The sequence below is a fragment of the Myotis brandtii genome, unplaced genomic scaffold (genome assembly GCF_000412655.1).
Source record: "Myotis brandtii unplaced genomic scaffold, ASM41265v1 scaffold317, whole genome shotgun sequence".
Taxonomy (NCBI): domain Eukaryota; kingdom Metazoa; phylum Chordata; class Mammalia; order Chiroptera; family Vespertilionidae; genus Myotis; species Myotis brandtii.
The window spans coordinates 1904505-1918250 of record NW_005362155.1 but is presented as its reverse complement, the minus strand read 5'-3'; the positions used below and the strand labels follow the sequence as shown (position 1 = coordinate 1918250).

At 54.9% G+C, this 13746-nt stretch overlaps 2 protein-coding genes, 1 long non-coding RNA gene and 1 other non-coding gene across 5 annotated transcripts in view; 3 read left to right on the top strand and 1 right to left on the bottom strand.

The window, feature by feature from the left end:
• The window catches only part of LOC102253892, a 9479-nt gene extending 5280 nt beyond the window's left edge, over positions 1-4199 (top strand). Inside the window, exons 2-3 of the long non-coding RNA XR_313824.2 lie at positions 2094-2224; positions 3610-4199. This is a non-coding gene — a long non-coding RNA (uncharacterized LOC102253892). The remainder of the gene's footprint in view (positions 1-2093; positions 2225-3609) is intronic.
• Positions 4200-9182: 4983 nt separating this feature from the next.
• Positions 9183-9253, top strand: TRNAG-CCC. The gene has a single exon. It is a non-coding gene; the product is annotated as a tRNA-Gly (tRNA).
• A 340-nt stretch (positions 9254-9593) lies between these two features.
• Positions 9594-11253, top strand: LOC102253204 (chromosome unknown open reading frame, human C16orf13). 2 transcript variants are annotated; one of them, XM_005870375.2, is made up of 6 exons: positions 9598-9861; positions 10020-10182; positions 10388-10447; positions 10728-10795; positions 10880-10958; positions 11029-11253. In XM_005870375.2, exons 1-6 carry the CDS (start codon positions 9665-9667, stop codon positions 11074-11076), a joined length of 615 nt encoding a protein of 204 aa, XP_005870437.1. In that variant the 5' UTR covers positions 9598-9664; the 3' UTR covers positions 11077-11253. The 2 variants fall into 2 exon arrangements, with proteins under 2 accessions (XP_005870438.1, XP_005870437.1); XM_005870376.2 differs by lacking the exons at positions 10020-10182; positions 10728-10795 and having other exon boundaries at positions 9594-9861.
• Positions 11254-11922: 669 nt separating this feature from the next.
• Positions 11923-13746, bottom strand: part of WFIKKN1 (WAP, follistatin/kazal, immunoglobulin, kunitz and netrin domain containing 1) — a 3669-nt gene continuing 1845 nt past the window's right edge. The window contains exon 2 of the mRNA XM_005870373.2: positions 11923-13479. Coding sequence (XP_005870435.1) covers positions 12007-13479 — 1473 coding nt within the window. The 3' untranslated portion in view covers positions 11923-12006. The remainder of the gene's footprint in view (positions 13480-13746) is intronic.

Sequence of the window (13746 nt, the reverse complement as noted above, 5' to 3'; positions counted from 1 at the left end):
TATCATCCTATATAATAAAAGGCTAATATGCAAATCGACTGAACATCGGAACGACCGGTTGCTATGACACGCACTGACCACCAGGCAGATGCTCGGTGGTCAGTGCGCTCCCACAGGGAGCCATGCTCAAGGCTGGGGCGCACAGCAGTGGTGGCGGGAGCCTCTCCTGCCTCTGCAGCAGGCTAAGGATGTCCGACTGACGGCTCCCAGACTGCAAGAGGGTGCAGGCCGGGCTGAGGGACCCCCCTGCCCAGTGCAGGAATCTCGTGCACCGGGCCTCTAGTAGAATAATAAGAAACTAGGTGCTTCCCCCTCTCCTTTTTCCCCTTCCCTCACCAGGTATCCCCTAACCTCTAAGCAGGGGTCCTCAAACTTTTTAAACAGGGGGCCAGTTCACTGTCCCTCAGACCATTGGAGGGCCGGACTATAGTTTAAAAAAAAACTATGAACAAATTCCTATGCACACTGCACATATCTTATTTTGAAGTAAAAAAACAAAACGGGAACAAATACAATATTTGTATGTGCATGTGGCCCTCGGGCCGTAGTTTGAGGACCCCTGCTCTAAGGGGCCCCATGAGATTTGCAACCAGGGACACAATGGGCAGTGTCAGCTCCTCCCGGGCTTACCCCTGAACCTGTCTCCAAGGCCCCCCATTATCTGACTTCTCAGTGAGCCGAGGCAGCCCCACCCAGGCTCTCCTATGCCCTTCCTTGTTTCACTCTCCTAAGTATATTTTTGCTGCGGCCAATATATTCTTGCTTGCTTTTCTACACTTTGTCTCTTTTAAATCTTTCCCTCAAGAAGACAAGAACCGAGGTCCCCTCTCCCCAGTAACATCTTTTTGGTTTAAACCAGTGATTCCCAAAGTGGGCGCTACCGCCCCCTGGTGGGCGCTGCAGCGATCCAGGGGGGCAGTGATGGCCACAGGTGCATTTGTTTTAACTTTTTTTGTATTACCTTTCTATTCTGAGTTCAATAAATAGTTTCATAATTTCAAACTTCAATGTTTCTAATTTACACCTTTCTTTACTATATTTTACGAAAAAGGTAGAAACATTAATACATATATCTTTCTGTTTAATTGCTATTAAAATTTTAAAAAAATTAATTTCCAGGGGGCGCTGAGTAATATTTTTTCTGGAAAGGGGGCGGTAGGCCAAATAAGTTTGGGAACCACTGGTTTAAACCATATAACCCAGGAATTTGGGGCCATTGTCTCTCTCAGTTGGCCCACTCCTCGCTTGGAGTGTATCGTCAATAAATCCCACTTTGCTTTACTTTCATTTTTGTTGACCCTAACATCTTTTCTGCGACAACAGAAAGAACCGAGGTCCCAGCTGGTAACCCCAATCGGTAACAAACTCACCTCTGGCAGTCCCTTTCTCAGATCTGACCTCCTACTACATGAGGAAACCCTCCAGCTAGTGTCTTATGCCATTAATCTAGGACAGGTACAAAAAGCATTACAGGAATATGGAAACAAAATTCTATGTGCCGCTGATAAAGACTACCTATATAAACACGTTAAGCCGGGAGATATGGTCTAGTTTAAAACCGGAAGACAGCTCTGGGCAGTTTGGCTCAGTGGATAGAGCATCAACCTGTGGACTGAAAGGTTCCAGGTTCGATTCTGGTCAAGGGCGTGTACCTTGGTTGCAGACTCAATCCCCAGTAAAGGCCGTGCAGGAGGCAGCCAATTGATGATGTTCCTCTCTCGTCGATGTTTCTATCTCTCTATCCCTCATCCCTCTCCCTTCCTCTCTCTCTATTAATAAAAATAAAACCTGAGACAACTCTCCTGAGTCCCAACAACAACCCAAATAGAAGGGCCCACGCCAGGTCCCACTAAGCACCCCAACTGCAGTGAAGTTCAGAGGGAGACCTTGCTGGGGTCACTTACCCCGAATTAGACCCGTTTCTTGTGAGTCCCCGCGGGAACCACAAACCCAGACCTACTCTGTGAACCCGTCAAGTTCCTCTTCGAGAAACGAGAACCTGTGACAGATAAGTAACATATAGGCCGGGCCTTCACAGAACGTTCCTTCTCTTATTTCTAACCTTCTTTCTACTCGCCTGTCAATATGCCCAGCCTTCTCCCTGGAAAGGAACTGTTCTGTCTCTGTCGGACTTAACCCTGTGCCGGGCCAGCTCAGCCAAGGGTTTGGTGAGCCTGAGTGATTGACAACAATTCCATGTCAAGACTCAAGACAAAGACACAAGGTGAGTTCTCTCAAGAGCACGTCCATGCCTTGTACCTTTGCTGTTTTTCTCCTGACTCCAGGGACCCCATGAGACTTGCTTTCAGGGGAGCAGTGGGCAGCGGCAGACCGTCCAGGCTCACCCTCTGAACCTGTCCCCAAGGCCCCCTTTTCTCTGACTTCTCTCTCCTATTGCTTCTTCTGCCTTAGTCCCTTCTTTTGTTTCACTGTCCCAGCTGGTCCCCTTTCTGGTGACACCCCCACAGCCCAGAGCACAGTGGTCGGAAGCCTCCCACCCAGGCAGGGCAGACACTAAGCAGAGGGGAGAGGAGTGAGGGGTGCAGAGGGAACAGACCAGCAGGAGGAACCCCTCACCCCACCTGCTCTGTGCTGAGTCCCTCCCAGGCCACCCTATGCACCTGTGTAGGTGACCAGGGCTGCTCGGACCCTCGCGGAAGCTTGCACCCCAGGGGTGGCTGGGCTGTCTTTCCTCCCATGTGCCTCTCACACACAGCCCTTTAGCTCTGCACCCTGTCCTCAGCAAGGTTCAAGGTCAAATGCCTTCCTCCCAGCTACCTCCTCAGGCTGGGCTAGGCCTGTGACCCCGAGAGGCAAGAGGAGGGCTGGGCCCCAGGCGAGAACATGTCTGGGAGTCCAGGATTCTGTCCACCCCTGTGGGGCCTACCCCTACCCCCAGCAGCATCATGGCCAGCGCGTGCCTGCACCAGCTGTGCTGGCTGTCCTGGCCTTCCTGGTGGCCTCCGGCACGCTGCTCACTCACTCTGGGGAGACACCACAGGGTGAGGTGTCTGAGGAGGGCCTATGTCCTGAGAGTCGGTGAGCCTGGCAGAGGGAGCAAGGTCCTGGGGCACATCCTCACCCTCAGCCCCGAAGTTGGCACAAGCTTTCCGAGAGCTCCTCGTCCCCAGGCACCCCCTCTGGCTGCCTGAATAAGGGGGAGGGACGGGCCCATTAACAGGCAGACAGGCCCAGCCCCTGCTGAAGCCCTCTGGTGGCCAGGCCCCAAGGCTGTTTATCCTGGCCCTGCCCACAGGCCTAGTCTGAGGTCAAAGTTTGGGTCCAGAGGCCTGAGAAGGGCCCCGGGTACCAGCCCAGTTGGAATGGTCCTGACAAGTGGAAGGGGAGGAGGCACAGGTCAAGCAGGGGCTGCAGGGGTGTGAGGGTGCGAGAGCCCAGGGGTGGCCAGGAGACCCTGAGCCAAGGGAGCAAGGGGAACGGAGGAAGGATGAAGGCCAAGTTGTAGGGGCTGCCAGCCTCGCTGCTCGCAGGACACAACTATGAACACAAGACTCACCCTGGCTTGGGGACAAAGGTTGGCATCCAAGGGGCGTGGGATGGGCCCAGCCAGAGCCCCCCAAACTCAGCTGCTTTCTCTTGAACCAGCAGGAACCCCAGCCAGCTCTGCAAGGTCTGCCGCCCCGTCCCCCACCGCCCTGGCCTTCCCATGTGGGGAGAGACTGCAACAACTTCACGGCGGTGGGACCCTCACATTGGATGTAGCCAGAACAGAGATCGCTTCCCCAAACCCCCTCAGAGACTCTACAGAGACCCCTGCCCTGTGCCCCAGGCCTGCTGGTTTGTGCTGCCTCCTGGAACAGGCCGTCGCCCTTCCCCAGGCGAGCACGTAAAGCATTTTCCGCTCATCTGGGGTGGATTGCACCCCAGTGCCCCCATCCATTTTACACTGTCCTATATACTATATAACCCCCTAGCCCCTGTCACATTAAGAGCTGTTAACCTCGCCCCGGCCAGTGTGGCTCAGCTGGTTTCTATAATGCTTCTAGAGAGCTGAAGCAGAGACCACCTGGCTCTCTCCTGTTGCTCCTTCCACCCTAAAAACAGTTCTAGTCCGGCCGGTGTGGCTCCGTTGGTTGATCAACGTCCCGTGCACCATGAGGTCCCTGGTTCCAGGCAGGGGGCGTGCAGGAGGCAGCCAATCCATGTTCCTCTCTCATGGATGTTTGTCTCTCTCCCTTTCCCTTCCTCTCTCTCTAAAATCAATAAAAAAATATATTTAAAAAAGGTTCTGGGTGCAATACTAAAATGTTATGAAAACAATGAAAGGAGCTTACATTTTTAGTCCTCAATCACTTTCCAGACCTGAGACCCAGGCCCTCACCAACCCAGACAGGAAGGTGGGCTTCTGCCAGGGGAGGGGTGGCCAGCAGCCCCCAGGAAACGGCTCTGGCTACATGCTCCGCCTCCCTGCCCAGCTTCCAGGGAAGGCCCAGCCCATTCCCAAACCCAAGTGCAGTGGGTTGACTGGGTTCCCCAAAGGATATGTGTGCTTCGAACCTCAGATGGTGACCTTATGTGGAATCAGTCGGCAAAGACTGAGATAAGGCACCTGGATTAGGGTGGGCCCTACACCCACTGGTGAGTGTCCTTGTAAGAGAAAGGAGAGAGCTACTTGGTCACAGAGACGTGCAGAGGAGACAGCACAGTGAAGATGGAGACAAACTGCAGTGATGTGGCCACAAGCCGGGGAATGCCTGGAGCCCCCAGCAGCCGCCTTGGGCTTTGAGGGAGCTGACACCTTTAGTCTGGGTTTCTGGCCTCCAGAAATGAGAAAATGAAGGTCTGTTGTTTCAAGCCACCAAGTTTTAGGGTACAGTGGAACCTCATTTCTCAAACCTCGTTCCAGAAGGCTATTTGCGAAGTGATTTGTTCGAAAATGGAATTGTTTTCCCATAGCAATAATGTAAATTGAATTAATCCGTTCGACCCCCAAATGATTCTGTTTCAACCTTTCTTATATACAGTACATGTCTAATGTAGTTTAATCTATAAATAAACACTCCTTTTCTTAAATCTATAGAACCACCCCCTATTAACCTTAAATAAAATTTTCATATATCACTGCCTCTGAAATGCTATCACCAGCTGCTGTTCCTTTATCCAATCAACAACAGTTTTCCTACCTATTCAGTTGCCTGTGATTGCTGTTTTGTGAGCACTTTTACACCTTTAGCAACATTAGCCTTTTGGATGCCTCTTTTTTGTTTTAAAATTGTGCCAATCCTGGATTTCGCCAGCAATAAAAGCATTCCCTCTTTTGCTTGTTGCCTTAGAGACACTTTTTGTCATGCTGAGGTATCCCCATGAAAGGGTTGTCAAGTCGAAAACTGAAGTTTTTTTCTGTGAATATTTTTTTCTGTGAACAATTTGGTCAAGAACACAATTGTTCGAGATGGGAGACGTTCAAGAAATAAAGTTTGACTGTAATTTGTTACAGCAAACACGGCAAGGGGAATAGTTGTGAGTGAGGGAACTGAAGGTGAAGCATCCAGGGTGTGAGGAGGACCTAGGAGGAAGTGAGGACCCCCACTGGAGTAGGGAGGCGGTTCAATGAGTGGTGGGTACATGGGCCTGGACCCAGCTCTCGGCTCTGGCTGTCTTGCAGCCAGCACTCAGGGAGGCTTGCTCCACAGCCCTTTTGTAGGTAAGCAGGACTGGGACGAGGTGGGGACCTTGTCCAGGAGCCCCACCCTCACCAGTCATTTCCTGACCATCTCCTCTGCACAGGCCCCAAGACCAACCTGGAGGTGGAAGTGCAGTATGGGATGTGCCTCCCTCAAAGGAGGAAGTGCAGCAGGGCCCTGGACGGAGGCCTAAGGTCAAGACCAGAGGGAGATGCTGCAGTGTGGGCACTCCTGGGGGTCCTCCCAGAGTCTGACACACATCCAAGATGGTGCAGGAAATGTGTACTCACCTATGCTCTGGTGTTCTCTCACGTGCTCACATGTATTCACACAGGCTCGTTCATGCACACACTCATACACACACTGCAGCAAAGGCTGCCACTCAGCCACATCTGCGCTTCTGTCCCAGGTTCTGAGCTTGGTGGGTGCCGAGGGCGGATGTTGGCTCATAGCGTCCAGCCTAAAGGGGTGGATGCGGCAGGTAGTTATCAGCCTGAGATCAAGGGCTATGAAACTGGCATCGCTGCTGGGCATTTGGGCAGTTCCTTAAAGGAGCCCATATGACATGGGGGACACAGGCAGATGGGTCAGTCTCGGGCTCCTCCCCTCTGAACGGACACAGAGTGTAAAGGAAAACTTATTTTTCTATATTTATAATGCCTGACACCAAATGTGTAGGTTTTCCTCACTGAGCAATTATCCAGTTCTCTGCGGACACCAACTGGTTGTCCTATAATTTAACTCAGTTCTGACACTAACTGCCCAGCATTAGGGCAGACCCCATAGGCCGAGGACTCAGTCCCACAAGACCGCCCAATTTCAGACCCAAGTCACAGCCCAGGAGGCCAGCTATAAATTGGGGTTCCCATGACTGACCTCCTTGGATTCCATAATTAGAAAGGCTCACAGAAGTCAGGGAAATGCTTTATTTATGTTCACTGGTTTATTATAAAGAATATAAGGCAGTCCCTAGCTGGTTTGGCTAAGTGGATAGAGCACCAGCCTTCAGACTGAAGGGTCCCAGATTCAATCCAGTCAGGGGCACATGCCAGGTTTCAGGCTTGATCCCCAGTGGGGGGCGTGCAAGAGGCAGCCATGCAATGATTCTCCCTCATCATTGATGTTTCTATCTCTCTCTTCCGCTCCCTTTCTCTCTGAATTCAATAAAAATACATTAAAAAAGAAGAAGAGCCCTAACCGGTTTGGCTCAGTGGATAGAGTGTCGGCCTGCGGACTGAAAGGGCCCAGGTTCGATTCCGGTCAAGGGCATGTACCTTGGTTGCCGGCACATCCCCAGTAGGAAGTGTACAGGAGGCAGCTAATTGATGTTTCTCTCTCATCGATGTTTCTAACTCTCTATCCCTTTCCCTTCCTCTCTGTAAAAAATCAATAAAATATATTTTTAAAAAAAAAGAAGAAGAAAAAGAATACAGGCGGGAATAGCAGATAGAAGAGATGCATGGGGAGAGGTGGGGAGGATTTGGAGCTCCATGCCCCCTCCAGGAGCACCACCTTCCCAGCACCTCCACATGTTCACCAACCCAGGTTTCCAAACGCCTTCATTTAGGGTTTTTATGGAAATTCCAGTACACGGGCTGATTAAGTCATTGTTCATTGGCGATTAGCTCAGTCTCCAGCCCCTCAACCTCCGAGGAAGTCAGGGGCAGGGAAGAAAGTTCCAAGCTCCATATGATCACAAGGTGAGTTCCTCTGGCAACCAGCCCTCATCCGCCAAGAGTCACCTCATTGGTGTAAACCCAGGTAAGCCTGAAAGGGGCTTATTAATAACAGCAAGTGCTCCTCTCGCCCCCTCATTCAGGACATTCCAGTGTGTTAGGAGCTCTGTGACAGGAACTGGAACAAAGACAGAACATATATTTATTATCTGACAATACCACAAGGTGCCCGGTGCCCAGGGAATCACAGGTGAAGCAAGCAGGAAACTGGTGCCTCTAGGTCAGGGGTGGGGGCCGTATAGGGGCCATGAAATAATTTGGTCTGGCCCTGCCAAGGCATTAGGGGTGAGTGAATTACTAGTAAATGTTTGGCCAAATATAGCAGGCTAATTTTTTTAAAATATATTTTTTATTGATTAAGATATAGCAGGCTAATTTCTAAAAAATATATTTTATTGATTTTTTACAGAGAGGAAGGGAGAGAGATAGTCAGAAACATCGATCAGCCGTCTCCTGCACACCTCCCACTGGGGATGCGCCCGCAACCAAGATACATGCCCTTGATCGGGATCGAACTTGGGACCCTTCAGTCCACAGGCCGACGCTCTATCCACTGAGCCAAACCAGCCATGGCAGCAGGCTAGTTTTTAATGTGATAATTTTGTCTGGCCTGTTTTTGTTTTATAGCAACATAAACTTATATTGTGAGTTATATTAAGCAAATGATGTTATAAATATCCAAATGGCCCTTGGCAGAAAAAAGGTTCCCCACCCCGGCTCTAGGTGGGCTAGGAGTGGTGAGGGGCTTGGCTGGTGAGGGGCGCAGGCAGTGAGATCTCAGGTGACCATCACTGGTCACAGGGGGTCAGGGGCAGGGAGTGCATTGAGAGAGACCTCTCCTCCTCCACCCCGAGATACGGAAAATGTTCAGCTGACAATCAGGAGAAAGTGAAGCAAAAAGCGAGTCAGATTAAGAAAAGCTCAGGGCTGTGAAGTGTTGAAGGAAGTCGGGTGGTCACAGTGCAGAATGCCAATGGCTCTTCCTGGAGCGGGGAGGCCCGTCCACTGAGTGGGACTTTCCCAGGGAGGCTGTGCGGACGGGCCCACCCGGCACCACTCAGGAAATTCACTTCCCTCCACATCACTAGACCCACAGCCCCTGGTCACTGGCCCCACCCGCATACCCCTGGCCCCTGGCGGGCAATGCCAGGCTGAAGTCTGGGTTAGAGTCTGAGTGCCCTAGGTTTCCGGGGTCTCACTCGTGAAAAATTGCTCAGCAAAGGAGATAAGCTAGTCTGGACTGCAGGGCACCGGCTCTCAGCCTGCGAGAAAGGGCCCCCCTGAGACATGGGCCCCAAACGGACAACTGGGGAAACACCTTGGATACAAATCGGCCTCCGATTTGGCTCAGGGGTCACCGATCCTCACACCATCCGCGGACCCCGGGCGAGCGCCGGTCATTTCAGTGTCACAGACAAGCCCGGGGCATCACCGAGTCCGCCTTCTCTCAGGCTTGCCCGCTTCCCGCAGGCTGGGACCAGCCCGCCGACCTGAAGCGCCCCCCGCACGCTTCGGTTCGGGAAAACCCGCGGTTGCCATGGCTTCCACGCCGCAGGCCCGCGTCGAGGCGGTTCACAAACCCCAGTCCCTGGGTCCAGCTCCCAAGCGACACTGTGAGACCTCCCACCACCGCGGACCCGTGCAGCCGGCATTCCTACCCTAGGTGCCGCCTGCAGCCGCTAGACGCGCCTCTCCCAGGCTGCGATCGCAGGGGTGGCGCGGCGCACGCATTATGACATTTGAGCAGGGGAAGGTTGCGTCACAACCTCCTAGGTCTCGCGAGCCACAAGGAACCCAACAAGCGCCGCTGGTGTAGTGGTATCATGCAAGATTCCCATTCTTGCGACCCGGGTTCGATTCCCGGGCGGCGCACGTAAACTTTTTAGTTTGTTTTTTTTCTCATCTCAACTTGCTGTCCGTGACAGCAGAAATTTCAAGACGAGAAAAAACCGGAAGCATGGGGTAACCATCCATTTCGGTGCAAGCACGAACGAGACCATTTCAGAGTCACAAGAACTATGAAAATGTTAGGGCAGCCATGGCGACAGAGTGCTGAGCTGAAGAGCACCTACACACCAGCGACCCAAACTCTCCGCCCGATGCTCCGCAGGGGTAGCCGCCCCCTACGCGCCTCCAGATGAAGCGGGCCCTTTAAACTGCTATACGCGTCCTCCTGGGAACTGTAGTCCGTGGGGACGGGCTTCGCGACGGCCTGACTACAACTCCCGGCGGGCCTTGCAGCGGCCGTGCTACCGCTCTGGACGGACTAGCTGTGGCGCCGTGATGCTTTTGGCAGCGGCCGCCGAGCGGAACAAGGAACCAATTCTGCGCGTTCTGCGGCAGTATGTGGACCCGGCTCAGCGCGGCATTCGTGTGCTGGAAGTGGCCTCGGGCTCTGGCCAGCATGCGGCCCACTTCGCGCGGGCTTTCCCCCTTGCGGAGTGGCAGCCGTCTGACGTGGACCAGCGCTGCTTGGACAGGTGCGGGGAAGGCGGGGCCCCGGGTGATTAAAGTGGGCCTCGGCGCCCCCCCCCACCCCCGGCTTCTCGAGCCCACGTGACTGCTGTGAACGCGGTTGTAGCGGGCGTCAGAAACGGGTGCACAGGCCACCCCCACTCACGGGCTGCCCCTCCGACAGCATCTCGGCCACCACTCAAGGCCAGGGATTGTCCAACGTGAAGGCTCCGCTGTACCTGGACGTGACCTGGGATTGGGAGAAATGGGGCGGGATCCAGCCGCAGTCGCTGGACCTGCTGCTCTGCATCAACATGATCCACATCAGCCCCCTGAACTGCACCAAGGTCTGTGGGAGCTGAAGCGAGCCACCCAAGGACCAGTACCTGCGCCAGGGGGCACCCTTCCCCCTGCATTGGGTGCCAGGTTTGCCCCATTTCATAAGGCACTGAGGCCTGGGGAGGTCAGGTTGAGTCTCCAGCCCCCAGCCCAGAGCTCTTTTGGAGGCCTGGGTAAAGTTACTCACTGCCATCCTGCCTCTCCCCTCCCTAGGGGCTCTTCAGAGCAGCAGGACACCTGCTCAAGCCCAAGGCGCTGCTCATCACCTATGGGGTGAGTGCCCCTGCACGAGATGGAACTCCCCTGACTCTATGATCCCAACCAGCCTCAGCCGTCCCCTCTTTTCTAGTCTCCTTCCCTCCCGTCTCAGTATTTTCCTTTGCCCTCTCCCCCACTACCTGCCACCATTGAAACAGGCCCAGACCTTCCCCTCTGTCTCCCTACACCCCCTAGGGCGGCTCATGGGAGCAGGGAGCATAGTGTCCTTTTCATCCTCCAGGCGCAGCCTGCAAGTCTGCCCAGTGGCTGACCCTGTGTCCCTCTGTCTCCACAGCCCTACGCTGTCAACGGGAAGATCTCTCCCCAGAGCAATGTGGACTTTGACCTGTCGCTCAGATGCAGGTTAGAGCTGGGGGGGTGCGTGGGCCTACTTGGGAAGGCAGGTTAGCTGGGTGACTCCCAACTCTACCTCTTTTCCCCCTGCAGGAACCCAGAGTGGGGGCTGCGGGACACGGCCTTCTTGGAGGACCTGGGCCAGGCCAGCGGTCTTCTTTTGGAGAAGATGGTAGGTGGGAGGGCCTGGGGGTCTGGGTGGCCTCCCTGGGCAGCTTCTTCAGCCAAAGCATCTCTCCTAGGTGGATATGCCAGCCAACAACAAATGCCTGATTTTCCGGAAAGAGTAACCCTTCTTCCTGCATGCCTATGTCACCAGAGAGGCCCCCTCTGGGACAAACCCAGATAGCCAGCCTCTGCCTCCCTGGACCAGGCCATGCAGACTGGCCTTGCCCATTCTGGGGGCTCTTGGTCAGTGGCCACAGGGCTGCTGAGAGCCTGGGAATAAAGTGTTTCCTGCTATCCTATTGCTGGTGTCCACTATGCCTCTTCCTGGGAGCACCCTAGGTGGTGCTGGATGTGCAAGCTGTCTCCAAGGGCTCCATTCCTGGGGGCAGGAGAGGTCTGGCCTATGGGGTCAGGGCTTATGGACGTCCTAGACCCTGCTGTTCCACTTGCACGGCAGAGAAGGGAGAAAACTCGGACTGCTGAGGCAGGACTGAACTGACTGCATGGCCGTCCTGCCACCAGAGGTGGCACCCACCCCTGGACCTAGTCCTGGCTTGTGCTCTTGGAGGGAAACAGGAGGCTCCCCAGGTGGGAACTGGTGCTCCATGGTGACCTTGGACTAGAGCAGTGATGGCGAACCTATGACATGCGTGTCATAGGTGACACGCGTGTCATAGGTGACACGCGAACTCATTTTTTTGGTTGATTTTTCTTTGTTAAATGGCATTTAAATATATAAATCTTTGTTTTACTATGGTTGCAAATATCAAAAAATTTCTATATGTGACACAGCACCAGAGTTAAGTTAGGGTTTTTCAAACTGCTGACACGCTGAGCTCAAAAGGTTCGCCATCACTGGACTAGAGCCTAAACACCAGTGTGGTGGCAGGACCCAGCTGGATCACAGGTTGGATGGGGGAAGGGAAGGGTGGTCACCCTGGGAGGCTCAGCACCAGCAGGCCATGATGTCCCTCCTGGGAAATGCTTTTATTGGGGGGCGGGGACTGGGAGGACTGGAGGACAGGGGCAGGCAGTGCTCTAGGTAGGTGGGGCTAGTCCTGGAAGCGGTTGAGCAGCTCGCAGGCCCTCTTCTCCAGCAGCTCTGAGATCTTCTTGATGCGCTTCTCGCTGGCGATACGGACATAGCTGCCAGCATCCAGGACAGCCACACCGTCTCGTACTTCACCCATAATGACCAGCGGGCCATCACCTGCTGTCACATTGGGGCAGGGGCAGGCCCAGTCCATGCCACTCAGTGTCACCTCCAGGTACTTGGTGCCCAAGAACCTGAGGCCCATCTTGTCATCTTTGAGCACATCGTCTAGGGCCACACGGGCAATGCTGCCGCCACCAGCCTCCGACTCCTCTAGCACTTCTGTGAGTCGCCCTACAATAGCAAAGTCACTGCGGCACAAGCTCAGCGCCAGCTTGCTCCTGAGGCGGCAGGCCCGGCAGGGTGGCATGCGCGGCACAGGGCAGGCATCCTCACAGCTCTCTTGGCTCTCGAAGTTGTTGCTGTTGCCTTCACAGCCACCATACACGAAGGGGTGGCACTGCTGTAGCAGTGGGCTATAGGCCCAGCGTGGCTCCCAGCCTTGGCAGGGGCCCTGCACGGCTGGCAGCACACAGTTATCCCCTGGCCCGCGGGCACAGGCTTGCTGGCACTCCTCATAGGTCTCAAAGCCCTGGGTGCCTCCATCACAGCTGCCAACTTGGAAGGTCATGCAACCACCCCGCTGTGGGTCAAAGTGCCAGAGGACATGGCTGGAGAGGGGGCTGGCACAGGCCTGTGCTTGGGGCAGGCACTCCGCAGGGGCGCTGGGGGCACTGTCCCTGGCTGGATCCCGCTGGACCACAGAGAGTGGGAAGTCAGCCCGCAGCAGGCCAGCAGTGTTGCGTGCAGTGCAGGTATAGAGGCCGGCATCCTCAGGCCGGGCATTGTAAAGCACCAGCTGCCCAATGCTGGTGACCACCACATTGCCATACATCTGGTCTGGCCGCATGATTAGGTTCTCCCGCTGCTCACTCTGCTTCTCCCAGGTCACAGCGGGTGGCGGGCGGCCACTGACATCGCAGTGGAGGCTGGCGGTGCCCCCCACATACACCACCTGTGGGGAAGGGCTGCTGTAGAGGGCAGGTGGCACTGGGGTGTCCCCGGGTGTCGGGCGGGCAGTGGTCTCAGGTGGCCCTGGGCTGCTGGGTGGCCAGGTGAGAATGTGTTTGCAGGGCACGACGTGCAGGCGGAGACCACGCAGACAGGCCTCTGCGTCCATGTAGCAGCGATTATAGTAGGTGAGGCCATCTGAGGCACAGGTGAAGCTGGGTTCCTTCTCACAACGGTCACGGCAGCGGCACACAGGCTGCCCATCCCAGATGTCGCAGTCTGAGCCCTGCTGTGGGCATGAGAAGCCCTCGCACGAAGCCACCAGTGCAGGTGTGGCCAGGCCACCCTCAGGGAATCGGGCAGCCACACAGCTCTGCAGCCCACACACGTTGGTGCAGCACTTCTCAGTGGCCAGGCAGTCCTGGAGGAGGGGGGGTGAGGGGCAGCTCAGCAGGCAACCGAACACTCCCCAGCCTCACCCAGGGCTCTGGCATTGCTAGGTTGGGGTGTCCCTACTCCATCTCCCTGAGCCTCAGTTTTCCCTCTGGAAAGCCAAGCAGGCTTGTACAAATTTCCATCCAGGGCTATTACAGTTGCCTCACTGACAAGTCCTGTGTATCATCTCACTGAATCCTCAGACCCCCCCCCCCCCCCCCCCACCACCCACCAAAACCGTCCTCCCCACCGA